This window comes from Cydia strobilella, chromosome 12, assembly GCF_947568885.1.
Source record: "Cydia strobilella chromosome 12, ilCydStro3.1, whole genome shotgun sequence".
NCBI lineage: Eukaryota > Metazoa > Arthropoda > Insecta > Lepidoptera > Tortricidae > Cydia > Cydia strobilella.
Genome location: NC_086052.1, coordinates 13585642 through 13598818, shown reverse-complemented (window position 1 = coordinate 13598818; position 13177 = coordinate 13585642). Strand labels below are relative to the sequence as shown.

At 42.5% G+C, this 13177-nt stretch overlaps 1 protein-coding gene across 1 annotated transcript in view; it reads right to left on the bottom strand.

Annotated features, from left to right (window-relative positions):
• The window catches only part of LOC134746211 (huntingtin-interacting protein 1), a 61498-nt gene that overhangs the window by 13247 nt on the left and 35074 nt on the right, over positions 1–13177 (bottom strand). Inside the window, exons 9-22 of the mRNA XM_063680537.1 lie at positions 13020–13141; positions 11572–11668; positions 11427–11490; positions 11159–11268; positions 10348–10448; positions 9684–10092; positions 8579–9451; positions 8020–8382; positions 7199–7349; positions 6270–6415; positions 5958–6078; positions 5551–5774; positions 5003–5244; positions 1459–1688 (exon numbers count right to left, since the gene is read on the bottom strand). Coding sequence (XP_063536607.1) covers positions 1459–1688; positions 5003–5244; positions 5551–5774; positions 5958–6078; positions 6270–6415; positions 7199–7349; positions 8020–8382; positions 8579–9451; positions 9684–10092; positions 10348–10448; positions 11159–11268; positions 11427–11490; positions 11572–11668; positions 13020–13141 — 3253 coding nt within the window. The remainder of the gene's footprint in view (positions 1–1458; positions 1689–5002; positions 5245–5550; positions 5775–5957; positions 6079–6269; positions 6416–7198; positions 7350–8019; positions 8383–8578; positions 9452–9683; positions 10093–10347; positions 10449–11158; positions 11269–11426; positions 11491–11571; positions 11669–13019; positions 13142–13177) is intronic.

Genomic DNA, 13177 nt, shown 5'->3' with positions numbered 1-13177 from the left:
TAGCGCGGAGGAGCCCGGCGCGGCGCGTGCGCGCGAGGCGGCTACGAGCTGCGCGGTGCTGGCGGCCACCTCGTCTGCTAACGTTCTGTGGTTGTGTTACCTTGATCGTTGAGTCGTCTAGAAGTATCCCTAGCCGCAGCGACCACGGCCCCAGTAGCAGCAGCGACAGCTCTAGAGGCCTGCGTCAGGCGTTGTAGCGCGGAGGAGCCCGGCGCGGCGCGCGCGCGCGAGGCGGCTACGAGCTGCGCGGTGCTGGCGGCCACCTCGTCTGCTAACGTTCTGTGGTTGTGTTACCTTGATCGTTGAGTCGTCTAGAAGTATCCCTAGCCGCAGCGACCACGGCCCCAGTAGCAGCAGCGACAGCTCTAGAGGCCTGCGTCAGGCGTTGTAGCGCGGAGGAGCCCGGCGCGGCGCGTGCGCGCGAGGCGGCTACGAGCTGCGCGGTGCTGGCGGCCACCTCGTCTGCTAACGTTCTGTGGTTGTGTTACCTTGATCGTTGAGTCGTCTAGAAGTATCCCTAGCCGCAGCGACCACGGCCCCAGTAGCAGCAGCGACAGCTCTAGAGGCCTGCGTCAGGCGTTGTAGCGCGGAGGAGCCCGGCGCGGCGCGTGCGCGCGAGGCGGCTACGAGCTGCGCGGTGCTGGCGGCCACCTCGTCTGCTAACGTTCTGTGGTCGTGTTACCTTGATCGTTGAGTCGTCTAGAAGTATCCCTAGCCGCAGCGACCACGGCCCCAGTAGCAGCAGCGACAGCTCTAGAGGCCTGCGTCAGGCGTTGTAGCGCGGAGGAGCCCGGCGCGGCGCGTGCGCGCGAGGCGGCTACGAGCTGCGCGGTGCTGGCGGCCACCTCGTCTGCTAACGTTCTGTGGTTGTGTTACCTTGATCGTTGAGTCGTCTAGAAGTATCCCTAGCCGCAGCGACCACGGCCCCAGTAGCAGCAGCGACAGCTCTAGAGGCCTGCGTCAGGCGTTGTAGCGCGGAGGAGCCCGGCGCGGCGCGTGCGCGCGAGGCGGCTACGAGCTGCGCGGTGCTGGCGGCCACCTCGTCTGCTAACGTTCTGTGGTTGTGTTACCTTGATCGTTGAGTCGTCTAGAAGTATCCCTAGCCGCAGCGACCACGGCCCCAGTAGCAGCAGCGACAGCTCTAGAGGCCTGCGTCAGGCGTTGTAGCGCGGAGGAGCCCGGCGCGGCGCGTGCGCGCGAGGCGGCTACGAGCTGCGCGGTGCTGGCGGCCACCTCGTCTGCTAACGTTCTGTGGTTGTGTTACCTTGATCGTTGAGTCGTCTAGAAGTATCCCTAGCCGCAGCGACCACGGCCCCAGTAGCAGCAGCGACAGCTCTAGAGGCCTGCGTCAGGCGTTGTAGCGCGGAGGAGCCCGGCGCGGCGCGTGCGCGCGAGGCGGCTACGAGCTGCGCGGTGCTGGCGGCCACCTCGTCTGCTAACGTTCTGTGGTTGTGTTACCTTGATCGTTGAGTCGTCTAGAAGTATCCCTAGCCGCAGCGACCACGGCCCCAGTAGCAGCAGCGACAGCTCTAGAGGCCTGCGTCAGGCGTTGTAGCGCGGAGGAGCCCGGCGCGGCGCGTGCGCGCGAGGCGGCTACGAGCTGCGCGGTGCTGGCGGCCACCTCGTGCGCGGCCGCGGACACGCCTTCCACGCGACCCGACGCGTTCACTGCCTCGTCCGCTGACGTTCTGTGAACAGACAGGTTTGTTTCAATTTATTTATCAAACAGCCTGGTTCCAGAGTCTCCGATGTCGACCTGCAGTTTCCTCACATCCTTAACTAAAGCTTTAACAGAGACAACCTAATAAGCGCTATATATATGTCGGCGGCAGATCGTAAAACCGGGCATATCGAGATATTCCTAGGCATATCATGAAACGCCGCCATTTCACGATCTGACTAGCGACTACCGGCCATATCGTTTAAACCTCACGGGGTGATATTCCTAGGCAGATCATGAAACGCCGGCATTTCATGATCTGCCTAGCGACCACTAGCCATATCGTGCCAAACTTCAAGTTGTGATATTCCTAGGCAGATCATGAAACGCCGGCATTTCATGATCTGCCTAGCGACCACCAGCCATATCGTGCAAACTTCAAGGTGTGATATTCCTAGGAAGATCGTCGCATCGAAATCGCCGTGAAGTTGTGCGAGTGTGGAGTAATATGTCATCTCCGCGAAGTCGCGCCGCGATTTACGCACATAGTCTGGAGGGGGCTATACCAATACACAATTTTTACAAAAGATACGTACCTACGATATTTAATTTCATTTATTTATTGCATTCCATATGTTATTACAGATATATGATATTCCGATCTGGCAACACTGGCGGACGCAGCGCCACATAGAATGCAGCGCCACCAGTGGTAAAAAATGCAATTATTTTACGATGCGCCCGGTATGAAGCTAGGAATGACGGCTAACGCGTATGAATTCGCCGCTAGGGGCGCTAGTGTAGATTGTGGTCTTTTCCATAGTTCGAAATGTCAAATGTCACTTGTCACTTTAATGCATAGACCTAGCATTACATAGACCAGCTATACGCGTGCGCCCGTAAGGGATAGACATAGATGACGTCATAAACGTGGGGATACCATATTGGTAAAAATTACCCCAATATTTGATATCACGTTGGAGCGATTACCCTGGAGGCAAAGTTAGCTTGTTTGACGGTATTAAAAAATTGTTAAATAAAATGTCAATGGGCCGTTCTTTTTAGGCGTATAAACAATGAAATACCTCCTATAATTCGCGCAGGTGGTACAAAACTAAACATGTTTAGTAAATAAAACGTAAAATAAAATGTATTATGGGTTTTAATTTAAAGAAATCACAAATCGCAATCACACCAATTAATTTACACCACATTTAATCTTCACAACATTTGTTTATTTATTTTTTGGAATTAGAAGTACGAAAAAACTTCGAGGTCAAAATTACCCATAAAATTATGATATTTTCATCTGGTATCCCTAACATGATTGTTATGCAGCTAAATTAAGAAGAAGTTTAAAAATGGCTGACCTCAGACTCCTACCTACCTACGTAATTTGGGCGGATAATTTTACAAATAATGTTTTGTTAATTTGCGTAAATAATTGTGATATTTTTATTGAAATCGTTTGATTCTACATTGCTTTGAGTGTAACGTAATTTTACGATGTTATTCTCACATATTGCGTTAAGGGGAATGTGTAAAATACCGTACTTACGTGTGAAAGGTTATGATCTCATATTTTTGCTCAGAGCGGCTATTACAGCCGATTACAGAACAATTCACCAGTATTTTATCAAAGTTCAAGCATTCAAAACGCAAACCATCACTATATTTCATAAGAGAAAGCACAATTTCATACAAAACAACGATAATTAAACAAGCAACGAACAAACATGACATGTCACGTACTTATTTGTTTGCCACAACCTCGGTTGTGGCAGCGGTGGAAAAGTGAAACTATGACAAGGACAAACAATAACAGCGCTTTCTCTGCTACTCCTACTGAAAGATACATAAGACTATCCCGTTCGGTCATTTTCCCCCACTCCCCATGACCGATCCAGTTATACTAGATTCATGCTTTAATGACTGACAGCTGTTCTTTAGTCTTTTGGACCACCATCAACAGAGGCGCCAACTGGTGAGCAAAAAAACGATAGCCCTCATTTCGACGAATACATTGCTCCTATCGATCTGCCGCATCTTTTGTAAGGCATATCGTGATATGCCTGGGTTAACCTTAGTCAGATCATGAAACGCCGGCATTTCATGATCTGCCTAGGAATATCACCCCTTCACGGCGATTTCGCAATTTGGTTTGCGGCAAATTGGCGGAAAAGCATCAGCTGATCGAGTTTAACTGTTAGTTTATTTACGGCATCATATGTGATTTAGCTTTTGTTTTGTTGTAAAACCGTAAAATATAGTCGCTTAATACAATATAATACTAATTTATAATTGATATTTATCTTTCCACTTAAAACCCTTGAAGATTGCACGATATGGCTAGTTGTCGCTAGTCAGATCACGAAATGCCGGCGTTTCATGTTATTTTACGATGCGCCCGGTATGAAGCTAGGAATATCAACGAATGCAATTGGTATGATCGATCTGCCGCCTCTTTTATTAGGCAGATCGTGATATGCCTGGGTTATTCTTAGTCAGATCATGAAAGAGCGGCGTTTCATGATATGCCTAAGAATATCTCGATATGCCCGATTTTACGATCTGCCGCCGACATATACTTACACGAGCAGTTTAGCAGCGAAGACAACGGCCTTGGCGGCCGATGATATGAGCCCCTCCGACCACTGGGAATTGCGCCGGTGTATCTTCAGCCCGGTCTCAGGGTCAGGCCTATGGCACTTTCCGCGCGAACTCGGATTTATACCTACGAATCGCGTCCCCTTCACGGTACCGAGCCAGTTGGTTGCCAGTGTTGCCACACGCGCTAACGCACGCATGTAACCGCGCGCTCGAATAAGCCAGAGATCATACGAAAGAAATGTCTCCGCAACGAAAAAATAGGTCAGCTTGTAGTGTGAGTGGATGCAGGAATACCAAAACAAATAATACTTTATGGTTTTTTACTCTTCCGACAAATGAGGAAAAGTAAGTAGACATTCTCAATATAGGTACTTACTACTTACCTACTGTTATTATTTTTACGATAGTTACAAGCTGCGTAGGTACTATTAAATTGTTTTAAAGATGTAGGTAATGTTTATTATGACACATTTATAGTTAGATATCTACCTAAGATACCTAAGTATTAAGTAAGCGTTGTGCCGGCGCGCGCGGTGCGGGGAGCGGCGCGCTGAAGGTCACTCCAATGTATTATTGCGTAGGTATCAAAACGGTAGGCATTTGCGTTTTCTTTCAGAGATAAGTATCTGTTAGTAAGAACTATTATATCATCTGTGCCAGGGTCTCCGAGCTCGGCCTGCAGTTTCCTAAAATCCTAAACCGAGCTTTAACAGGGCCGCAGTTTATACTTACACGAGGAGTTTAGCAGCAAAAACAACGGCCTTAGCAGCCGATATGAGCCCCTCCGACCACTGAGGATTGCGCCGGTACATCTTCAGCCTGGTCCCAGGGTCTCCGAGCTCGGCCTGCAGTTTCCTGGCGTCTTGGACTAGAGCTTTGACGGCGGCCATGAGCGTGGTGCACGCGTCAAGGATTTTGCCGTTCACTTCGAGCTTGACGCCCGAGTCGCCTGCGCGACTTGCCGCTAACATCTCCTGTGAAACGGATTATATGTTTACGATCTTTACGATACAAATGTTTGCTTATTGTTATTTGCATTACAACAAAGAAAAACATTCTGATGAAGACGCATCATGCAACCTAGATCAATGTTATTCGAAGTCAATGAGTATAGAAATAACGTTCACCAACGTCTCCGTGTTAATACGGTAGATTTGCTGTAGGGTTTCCAATCATACATGCAGAACTTCGGGTTCATAATTCCAACAGATGCCCAAACCGAACCTGAGGCCAAGGCTTAAGCATATACCTAATATGACCACGTTTTTTCAATGACTAACCTCGATCTGTCCCGCAGCCAGCTCGATGGCCTTGTCCATGTCGGCCAGCTCGTCGTCCACACTGCGAGCTCCAGTATTAGTACGGTCAGCGGCGGCGGCGGCAGCGGCGACAGTGCTGATGCGGCTACGTGCATCACTGTATGGCGCTTCCAATTCGCCGCGGGAGAGTTGCGTGAGGCAGTCCGCCGTTGCTGATAGCATTAGGCGGCATTCGGTGTTTAGTTCTGGAAAGAATCGTTAATTTTTTTGCAAAATTATTCGACAAAGGTCGGGCCCTCGAGCCCCAAATACCGTACGTATAAAAAGCATACAACGAGTATGCACAGTCTCTTTTACGATATGGCATGCTACTTTGGGGACATAGCACAGTATAGAAACATGAAACAAATAAGAGAAGTCACACGTACTGTCTGTAAGCTCAATGTCGGTGGAGAGATTGGACACTTCTGTTACGTATGCTGAAAGCTGCGCTGCATTATGCGCGGCGAAGATAGCCGAGCGCGCCAAAGTTTCCTCGTGACCTTTGATCTGCAAGTAAAAAGTAAGTTATCCAAACAGAGCTATGGCACTATGAATTCTCAATAAACCTAACTTGGATGGTGGAAATGACCCAAAAAACCCTAAATTAATCAATATATAATATAGTATATTTATATTTCTATAGCATTGTCTACTATGGTTTTAGGATGATAGGCGACATGTTCATATTATATAGTTACCTCTGTGGTGCTGGCCAGTTCCTTCAGAGCCTGTGCGGCGAGCTCAGCGGCCGCGCGGTTGGAATCCTGTGCAGTTACTCGTTCCAGCGCTCCACTGGTAACCTCCAACGCCGCGGCGCCTGCTGTCGTCACTAGCTTTAGTCGTTCTGGAAAATTTGAAAATTTTAAAGGAGCATAGTCGACTTTAAAGCAGAAGCAATACGTGTATGTAAGTGCAATATATTCGCTTAGAATACACGCAAGTCGAAAAAGGACCTTGCGTTGAATCCAACGTATTAATTTGTGTGTGTTTACAGGCCATTTATGATAAGTAATAAGACAGTATATTTGTTTTGGTGTTACTTTAAGTTCTTCAAACATCTTTATTGCCATTATAGTACATGGAATACAGACCCTGTAAGGGCAGCAGTTACTTCTATTCTATTTGTATTTCAAGGTTCTTGGTTCTGGTTCTTGTCTTTCATACTTGGTTCACAGCACTACCATATCGTTATCAAGTTAATGTAATTAAATAAAAAATAAACAAATAAATAGATTCTCTATGATTATATTTATTTACCTCTGTAGTGTTTCGTGAACAATATTCATGGTTGTTGTTAATATGCCTTTGATTGCATAAATGATTATATCTGTTTATACATGCAACGTAGGTTATTAATTGAATGTACTTTAATTTTTTTTTTTTTTTTTTTTTTTTTTTTTTTTTTTTTTTTTTTTTTTTATTATAAACTGATCGGCGATTGGCCCTAGTCACACCTGATGGAAAGTGAAGACAGGGCCTAAGATGGAGCTCACCGGTTACTACACCGGTGTTTGTATGCAATACAAATCCTCTTTATTGCACATCCTCAAATTAAATTTAAAACATAATGTACACTATGAGCAAGATTCACTAACTAGTTTCAAATAACACAATAATTAACACTCACGTTTCTCAATCTCCGCCTGCGCCTCCTGCAGCCGTATCCTCGCCGCAGTCAGATCAGCCTCCAACACCGTGTTGTGTTGCAGCAGATCCTGCAACTCACACTCCGCGCTCAGTCTCTCCCGTTCCGTGTGGCCGAGCCTTACTTCCAGCAACTATACCGTAGCGATACACGTGTGTGTCGGCCATGCCATTGTAGTCCATGCAAAGCGGTTGAAGGAGTTGAAGTTGGAGGTGGCAGAGGAGAGAAAACATGCGTTAGATATACTCAGTCTATACTACAAGATGCTAAGTTACACATTTGGAAATGTGCGAGGTGAAATATTGAAATTGCTGGAAATGCCGTGGTGCCTCAGACGAAGAATAATAATTAAAAAAAAGCGCTAATCGTGAGCTAAGTATAATTTATGAAACAATAATTAGAAATACAAAATAATAATCGGAACCAGAATACTATATATGCTTGAGATATAGCTGTACTAGGAAAATAAAGATTGAAACATCTTAATACCGAAAAGAATCAGCTGAAACAATTATTAAAGTAATTAAATCCAACACCAGTTTATATAAATCAAGTGAAACCAAACACCAAAGTGGTTATGAGTAATTATATCCAACAAAGATGAATACATTAATAACCAGAAAACGAATGCTGGGAAACATAAGTATGACAATAAAACGGGAAGTTCCCAAAACCCAAGACAAACAAGTAGGCTAACCAGCAAAGTGTTATTTTACTACGAAATGTGGATCCTTTGACTTAAACATGTGGTTCCCGTGATGAACAAATAAAACAACCAGCCCAGACGTCACAGTTATCCTAACCTTAGCATTGCCTTCTTTCTCAGACAACAAAAAATCTGCATCTTCCTTCTCTTTTGCTCTAAGCGTCTGCAATTCCTCTAACTGATCCTTCAATTCTTCAATATTTCTGTTCGCTTCTAGAATTGTGATATCTTTCTCAGAAATCTGTGATGCGAAATCAGTTTGATGATCTTGAAGTTTGTTGTGTAGATATTTTATTTCATCGTCCTTACTATCCTGTATTTGGCTACATTGCAGTTTCAGATTGACTATTTCGTCATTAAGGTTACCAATTATTGCATCCTTTTCGTTTTTCATCGTTTCGTAATCATTACGTAGTTTAGAGTGCTCCTGGTCTAATTCTTCGATTTTATTCAGGAATTCCTAATAATAAAGATACATGTTATTTTACAAAACTAGTTAGGCGATTGACTTCAGAAAACAAAACTATAACCCTAATAACAAAAACACACAGCGTCAGAGAAACTATCAAAGTCAACTAATTTTAGTTAAGAATCTTGTATTCGTGATCCCTATTGTATAGAATAGGACGACACAATAAGTATAGAAAAGAACAAACCTTTTTCTCTAACTCGAAATTACCTCTTTGTGTTTGTTTTTCTGTAGTTAATTCTTCATATTCTTTCTTAAGTTTGTTAATTTCATTGTGAAGGCTCCTTAACTCTTCATTCTTTAAAGTTAAGTTATTTTCGTTCCGTTCTACAAAAGCGTCGTGTTCCTCTCTTATATGTAGTAACTCATTTTTACCAATCTCTAGTTCAGCTTGGGTCTCATTTAATTCTTCTTCAAGCTTGGAAACGTTATCTTTAAGATTATTCACTTCAATGTCAAGTGATATTACTTGTTCATCTTTTTCGGCTATCTGAGATTTTAAACCTGTTATAATTTCTTCCGTGCTCTGTACTAGTTGTTTGTATTCATCTTTCAATGTGTCTATCTGTGTTTGTTTTTCTTTCAATTTAGATTCATATTCTGTTCTCTCATTTTCTAAGTTTAAAATAACATTATCTAATTTTGATTGTACTTCTTCTAGCTCCTTAGTTGTATGCTCTATTTTAGTTTCCAGCTCAGAAATAGTATTTTTCATTGCATTGCATTCACTATTTTGTTCTCCTATGCTACTTTGTTTTTCCTCAAGTTCTTTCTGTATCTCATTTATATTCGAATCTTTCTCCGTAATTACGCTTTCAAGTTGTTGTTTCAATTCTTCCACAGCATCGGTTTTATCTTGATCTAGTTTGACTAATTTCTCGAGCGTTTCTCTTAATTCTTCGTCACGTCTCTTAATAACATTTTCATGTTCCTTATTTTTCGCATCTAGTTTATCGTTTAACTTTAGGATGTAACTTTTATAATTTGATTCTGTTTCTAGTATTTTTTGCTGGGCGTTTTCTAGATCTGTTTTCAAATTGCTAACTACATCGTCCTGCTCCTATTAAAGTTAAAACTAAATGATCAAATTAATACAAAATTAGTTAAGTCAATGAAACTAGTGTCATTCCTGTTAGACGTTCAAAGCATTCATGCAGTTATATACAGAAAATGAAGATGTTATTTTGTTAAAAATGAAATTCTAACCATGCACTTAGTCTGCAATGAGTTCTACAACTTCTATCTATTGTACATAAACAAACGCTTATCCCTAACCAGATAAGTTCACTGACCTGTTTCTCCTGTTGATGCTGCTGAGTTAGCTCCGCAACCTGCTTCAACGCGGCTTCTCTCTCTTCCACCACTTTTTTATACTCATCCCCACTCTTCTCCCTAAGCCCTACCAACTCTTCCTTTACTTTTGCTAACGCTATCTCTTTCTCTTCACTTTCTTTTTTTACATTTTCTAAATTATCCATGACTTCTTTTAATTCGTTTTCTAGTGCTGTTAGTTTTTCCTGCTGAACTCTGGTTGTCGTTTTATTCTCTATGTCCAATGCTTCCATGGAGACTTTAAGGGTTTCTAGTTCTGTTTCCTTTTCTCTGGCGTGTTCGAGTTCCGTGCGGAGGTTAGCTATTTGCATTTTGTAGGCTTCGATTTCTTCACTCGATGATGCGCTTTGTTGTAGTAATTCTACATCTCTGAAAAGGAAATTAAGAATTTGTTATTCTTCGTACAGTCAGCAACAGAAGTTGCTAGGCGGGCGAGGTGTTCAAAATTACCTTGACACGCTCTTATTCTCTTAATAATAAAGGTCGCGTCAAGATCATTTTGAACACCTCGCCCGCCTAGCAACTCCTGCTGCTGGAATCAAACACCTTCATGCCCGAGCTGCTTCTTCATTTCCAGCTTGATTTAGCCCACTTTATGTTCAAATATTTGGTGTTATTACGTACTTCATCCTGTCGTTGAGTTGCTGCTGCAAGGAGGTCTTGGCGCTCTCGTGCTGCGCCGCTGCTGCCCTTAAGCTGGCCGCTGTCTTGTCTACTTCTGCTTTCTATAAACATTATGCGTATACGTATTAGACCTACTGTCGATGTAGCATAGTGCATAGACGATTCATCATCGTACGCTTGCTGTACAACCACCAACGATAGATAGTGACAGCCAAAGTGACCAAAAATATACTACTATTTGTGTTACTATTTGCGATATATTTGGTTAGTGTGGCTACGACTATTTATACTTTATGTATTTGAGCTATTTAGGGTTCTAGCTAAATTGGATATTCCATAGCGCAAGTATTGAAGAACCAATTTAGCTAGGACCCTAAATGGCATAACAATCGCGGAGCGTGATGGTACCTGCACACTGGATATAAGCTACACACAAGCGGACAGCCTACGTCCATTGAAGAATAGTAAACTAGTGTAGATTTTTTTTTCACAATTTAATTGTGACATATATTATTCAGTCAGTCTACAAGTGACCAACGGGCTCGAAACAGGATACAGTTTTTTTTATAGATCTCTTAATAACTATCGCGGTAACAACTTCACGACGACTAACGATTCACAACAGCTGGGACGAAAGGAATGAATGAGTGAATGAAAATATCTATTACATTAACCAATAAAATGGAGGCTCTGACTGCATAACGATAGGTACAGGTGTCACCCATACAATAAAAGTTTCGTTCATTCCATTCGTGTCAGCTTTCGTGAATCGACCTGTAAATTATATCTAGGAAGTAAGTGAGGGTTTTACCTGTCTGATAAGTGTGATATGTTCTTCTCGTAGCTGTGTGTACGCTCCTTTTAACTTCTGGAATTTCTCGTCTTGTATTTTTGCTTTATCTTCAGTCTGTGTAAGTTTTTCTATAAAATTAAATATTAAATGTTGTTCAGTATATGTTCAGTACCAGAGAACAATATAATTCGGTAAAACTACCAGCAGGCGATCTCCTTTAGAACCTTGGATAAATACCTAAGCTATGATTGACACTAAGTTTTGTTAAGCTATGATTTATGCTTACGTTTGATTTCTGGGGTTTCCGCTGCTAAAACTTCAGCCCTATGCCTTTCTTCTTCTAGTTCAGTCTGCAAAAAAGGAGGATTTGGTCAATAACATCGTCTGTCGATACATCTAAATTAAGAAATGAGTTAAAGTAAATGAATTACCTTTGTAGTGTGTATTTGCGCCTCTAGCTTCGAGCAGTGTTCACGCATGGATGCCATCATTGTATTTCGGTCTTGCACCATTTGTGATACCTCTAATCTGTGGAACGAACACAATAATTGATAAATTGTTAACACAACTTTTTAAATTAGATTCTGAATTCGTCTGGAATTTAGCTAAGTGTGTTTTTTATGAATTTGTCAAGGACGGCTGTACGGATTTGGATTTTTAATTTACATTAGTGGGTATACTTCGCAGTTGGTCCCATTATCATCTGAATAATCATATGCACATCTATAGTAATATGGATTACTTGTGCATTTGTTTTCGGAAAGTAAATTAAAGTTTGTTTTGTGATGTAGAACTGCTAATGAAGACCATAAAATTATGGCATGTTCGCTGTTCTATGAAGTCAGTTCTGTCTGTTAAAGATTATTCTTTTTTGCAGTCGGTTGTCATAATTTATTTAATTATTCAGTTGCGATCATCTTTACAATAAGTTGCAATAAGAAGTATTTAAAGATGATTACTATTCTACAATCCAAATGTACATTTACAACTGGATTGCGCATACGTACGTAAAGGTATCCATCCAGGTATACTTGGATAACATTTTAGTAAGATGCTTTCTCACTTAACAAGAATTACTGATTATTCATTTAATATCTCTTATATTTACCGAACAACAGCCTGGTAAACTCTTGCTTAACTATTTATCATGAATTATGAAAAGAAGGAATAAAAATGAAAATTTCATTTCAACTGTGGTTTACTCATAGAGTATGTCTGAATGTGATAGAAAAGAAGATATATTATGAAATAAAACTATGAAAACGGATTATATCGCGTATATTGAATTTATAATACATCCCGACGTTTCGAACTCTTTACAGCGTTCGTGGTCAACGGGTGACTGAGGAAAAATTACAAAGTGCAAAAATACCCACATACTAAAATAATGAACAATCATAGACTACAAACTTTAAGGCTGGTTGTACATGCAAAATCGGTTCATAAGGCTAGTTATACACTACAATTATTTTCAAGTAAAGATATATATATACGCGATAAAAAAAAAAATCGTTTTCATAGTTTTATTTCATGAGTAACTATCGCGGTAACCGAAGACAATATTAAGATATATTATGCTTAAAGAATGTCTTACCGCATCCTCTTGAGCTCGTTTTGAATATGATGGATCAGCCTGTCTCGCTCCACCACAGGGTCGGGGTGCGGCGACGGAGTGGTCCGGGTAATCACATCACTATTGTTCAGGTTGTGGCCTGACCGCCCTTACCTCTTACCCTTACTCCTTACCTTACCGCATCCTTTTAAGCTCGTTTTGCAGATGATCGATCAGCCTGTCTCGCTCCACCATTGGGTAAGGCTGCGAGGGGTCCGGGTACACATCACTATTATCCGGGTCGTGCCCTGATTACATGTCTCTTACCGCATCCTTTTAAGCTCGTTTTGCAGATGATCGATCAGCCTGTCTCGCTCCACCACAGGGTCGGGCTGCGGCGAGGGAGTGGTCCGGGTGTCGATCACATCACTATTATCTGGAGTTGTAGCCTGATAAAAAAAACATTAGGATTAATCACTGTCGGC